The 2,941-nt window shown below is 46.3% G+C and overlaps 1 protein-coding gene across 1 annotated transcript; it reads right to left on the reverse strand.

Annotated features, from left to right (window-relative positions):
- Positions 1-1,107: 1,107 nt before the first annotated feature.
- LOC124087664 (olfactory receptor 7C2-like) lies at positions 1,108-2,070 on the reverse strand. Its single transcript, XM_046436649.1, has one exon. The coding sequence runs from the start codon at positions 2,068-2,070 to the stop codon at positions 1,108-1,110; it is 963 nt and encodes a 320-aa protein (XP_046292605.1).
- Between the last annotated feature and the right edge of the window lie 871 nt (positions 2,071-2,941).

Genomic DNA, 2,941 nt, shown 5'->3' on the forward strand with positions numbered 1-2,941 from the left:
AACAAACGGAAGTCTAGGGAATGTATTTAGACCACAATAAACATTATAAAATATGACAATGTGGATATATTAACTGCTTAGTGTCAATTAGAATTAAATATATTTTATGCTATATGATCCAAGGAAGTGAGCCAAACACACAGAAAGAATAAATGCAAGGAGATCATGACACAATCACATTGTCACCTGAATATGTGCTTCCGTGCTGGCTACACTTCTGGGAAGCAGGAATGAAGAAAAACATAAAACCATGAAAATATGCTTATCTTCACTGACAATCCAAGGCAGTGCTGTGGTTGGATATGTGGCGTCCCCCAGAGCTCAGTTGTGGGACAAGGCAAAAGTGTTCAGAAGTGGAGAGAGTTCACAGGTGATCCAATATGTCGCATTATGAACAGTACCTAGGTGGAAATGAGCCCACAGGAAGATGTAAGGAAAATAAAAAGGAGACCCAGAGACAAGATGCAGAGGGAGAATAGCAGATGGCAGAATGCTCCTTGTCTAATCTGCCAGCTTTATTTATATCAATAGGTTACATTAGGTCACTGGCATCAGTAGCACATTATTGTTCATTGTGTCATTAGGCAGCTTATAGGTTTAATAACATTATGCAGCTTGTTCCACAGTTACTTACTATAGTTGCAATGTGCAATGTTAGGAGTTTTGTGTAGCTCTCGAGAAAGTCTATTGCTTAAAGTTACTGTTATGTGGACAGGTTCAGGTGCAGTGGAGCTGGGTGAAACATTGTGGTTGTCTAAGGAGAGTTTCTTTATTCCCAGGAGCTGTGTGAGTGAGATCAAAGCTGAGGCTGATAAGACTCTAGCACAGAGCCTCCTCATGCAGGGCATTGCTACAGCAGCTAGGCATCCTGTGTCTTTGCACAGAAGTTTTCCTAGCAGCCAGGCATTCTGTGTCTTTGCACAGAAATTTCCCATCCACCAAGCATGTCATAGTTCCATGAAGCTATCAGAGACCCCAATCCCAAACACAGAACCCTTACAGGAAAATGCAAAGAATGAGTTGCCCTAAAATACACAAAGCAGAGGTAGCCACAGTTGGATGGACGAGGTGAGGTTCTCTGGTCTTCACTATGGTGCACCCTGTGACTCAGGAGAGACATGTGTCCACCCTTTCACTGAGAGGCACCATTTTGCTGAGGACTCTCCCCAGGGCCACCTTGATGTCCCTGTTCCTCAGACTGTAAATGAAAGGGTTCAGCATGGGGGTGACCATGGTGTACATCACTGAGGCCATCAGACTTATCCTAGAAGGCAGTGTGGCTAGAGAACTGAGGTTGACTGCAAGGCCAGTGCCGTAGAACAAGGAGACCACCAGGAGGTGAGACCCACAGGTGGAGAAGGCTTTGTACTTGCCTCTGTCTGATGAGATCCTCAGGATGGAGGAGAAAATCTGAGAGTAGGAGAAGAGGATGCCAGTGAGAGGGAAGACACCCAGGACGATGGCCACAGTGTACACCACTATGTTACTGATGAGCTTTTCAGAGCAGGTGAGCTTCAGAACTTCAGTAAGATCACAGAAGAAGTGGGGGATTTCTATGTTTGTGCAAAAGGACAGCCTCAAGATGGTCAAGGTCTCTGGAAGGGCACCCAGGATACTGACCAACCAGGACCCCAGAGCCATGAGCAGACAGACCTGTGGGTTCATAATAGCCACGTAGTGCAGGGGGTGACAGATGGCCACAAAGCGGTCATAGGCCATCACTGTCAGGAGCAAATTGTCCTGGCATCCAAACAAAATAAAAAAATAAATCTGTGAGATGCAGCCTGCAAAGGTGATCCCCTTGCTGTGAGTGTGGATGTTCCTGAGAGCCTTGGGGATGGTGGTGGAGGTGAAGCCAATGTCAGCCAGGGACAGGTTGGAGAGGAGGAAGTACATGGGCGTGTGCAGGTGGGAGTCTGAAATAACAGCCAGAATGATGAGCAGGTTCCCCAGCACAGTGACCAGGTACATGGCCAGAAGCAGGCCAAAGAGGAGGGAATGCAGGTCAGGGTCATCTGTGAATCCCAGGAGGACGAAGTTGCTAGTTTCCGTTTGGTTTCCTCTTTCCATGGGATTTCTGGGTTTCCTGAGAAGGAGGGAGAGAAGGAACTCAAAATTCACTCTGAATAGGGATTCCCCAGAATGACCCCAGCATCTTTTATTGAAACATCAGGAACTCAAGAAATCACATATTTTGTCTTATCTTTGGGTCTCTTTGCTGACAAGTTGAAGTTACTACGTTAACCCAAGGAAAACTGGCTCTAGTCCAGTGATTCTCTAACGGTGTTCCCAGGTCAGCCACCTGGGTGTCACCTGGAAACTCGGTGTAAATGTGCATCTTCAGGTCCACAGTACCAGCTGAGCCTCAGATTCTGGGTTGGAGCATCCTCTGGGTTATTAGGCCCTCTGGGGATTCTGATGCACATGCCTGTTTGTAGGCTGCAGCTCCTGTGCCTGCTGCATCCCTGTAGCCAATCCTTCCTCAGTGTCCTGGTGGCTGCTCTGGGGTGTTCTTCCTACTGCACATGGGCATGCGAGCTTCCTAGCTGTAGGCAGGCACATCTGTGAGTGGAAGACTCTTTATTTTATGGGGACTTCAGTGCTCCTTCTGGTAAAAATATTGATATCCCCTGTGAGTGTTCATCATTGGCATTTCATTTTAAGAATTTTTATCTTTGTATTAGTGCATTACAATCATGCATAATATTGGGGTTCATTTTGGTATAATCATACCGGCAGGGAACATAATTTGCTGCACTTCAGTCCTCAGTCCTACCACTTTCATGACACAAATCCAACAAAGATGGATTTGCAAAATATAGAAATCCTAAGCCATGTGTGTTGCTGCACACCTGTAATCCCAGTGACTCAGGAGGCTGAGGCAGAAGGATCACATGTTCAAGGGTAGCCTCAGAAATAGAGTGAGACCCTAAGCAACTTA

This window comes from Marmota monax, unplaced genomic scaffold, assembly GCF_021218885.2.
Source record: "Marmota monax isolate L192 unplaced genomic scaffold, Marmota_monax_Labrador192_F-V1.1 WCK01_AAM20220418_F8-fsc00021, whole genome shotgun sequence".
In the NCBI taxonomy this organism is placed as follows: domain Eukaryota; kingdom Metazoa; phylum Chordata; class Mammalia; order Rodentia; family Sciuridae; genus Marmota; species Marmota monax.

Excerpts from the sequence above, each read along its gene's own strand:
- LOC124087664 (XM_046436649.1), bottom strand. The coding sequence starts at position 2,070 with ATGGAAAGAGGAAACCAAACGGAAACTAGCAACTTCGTCCTCCTGGGA.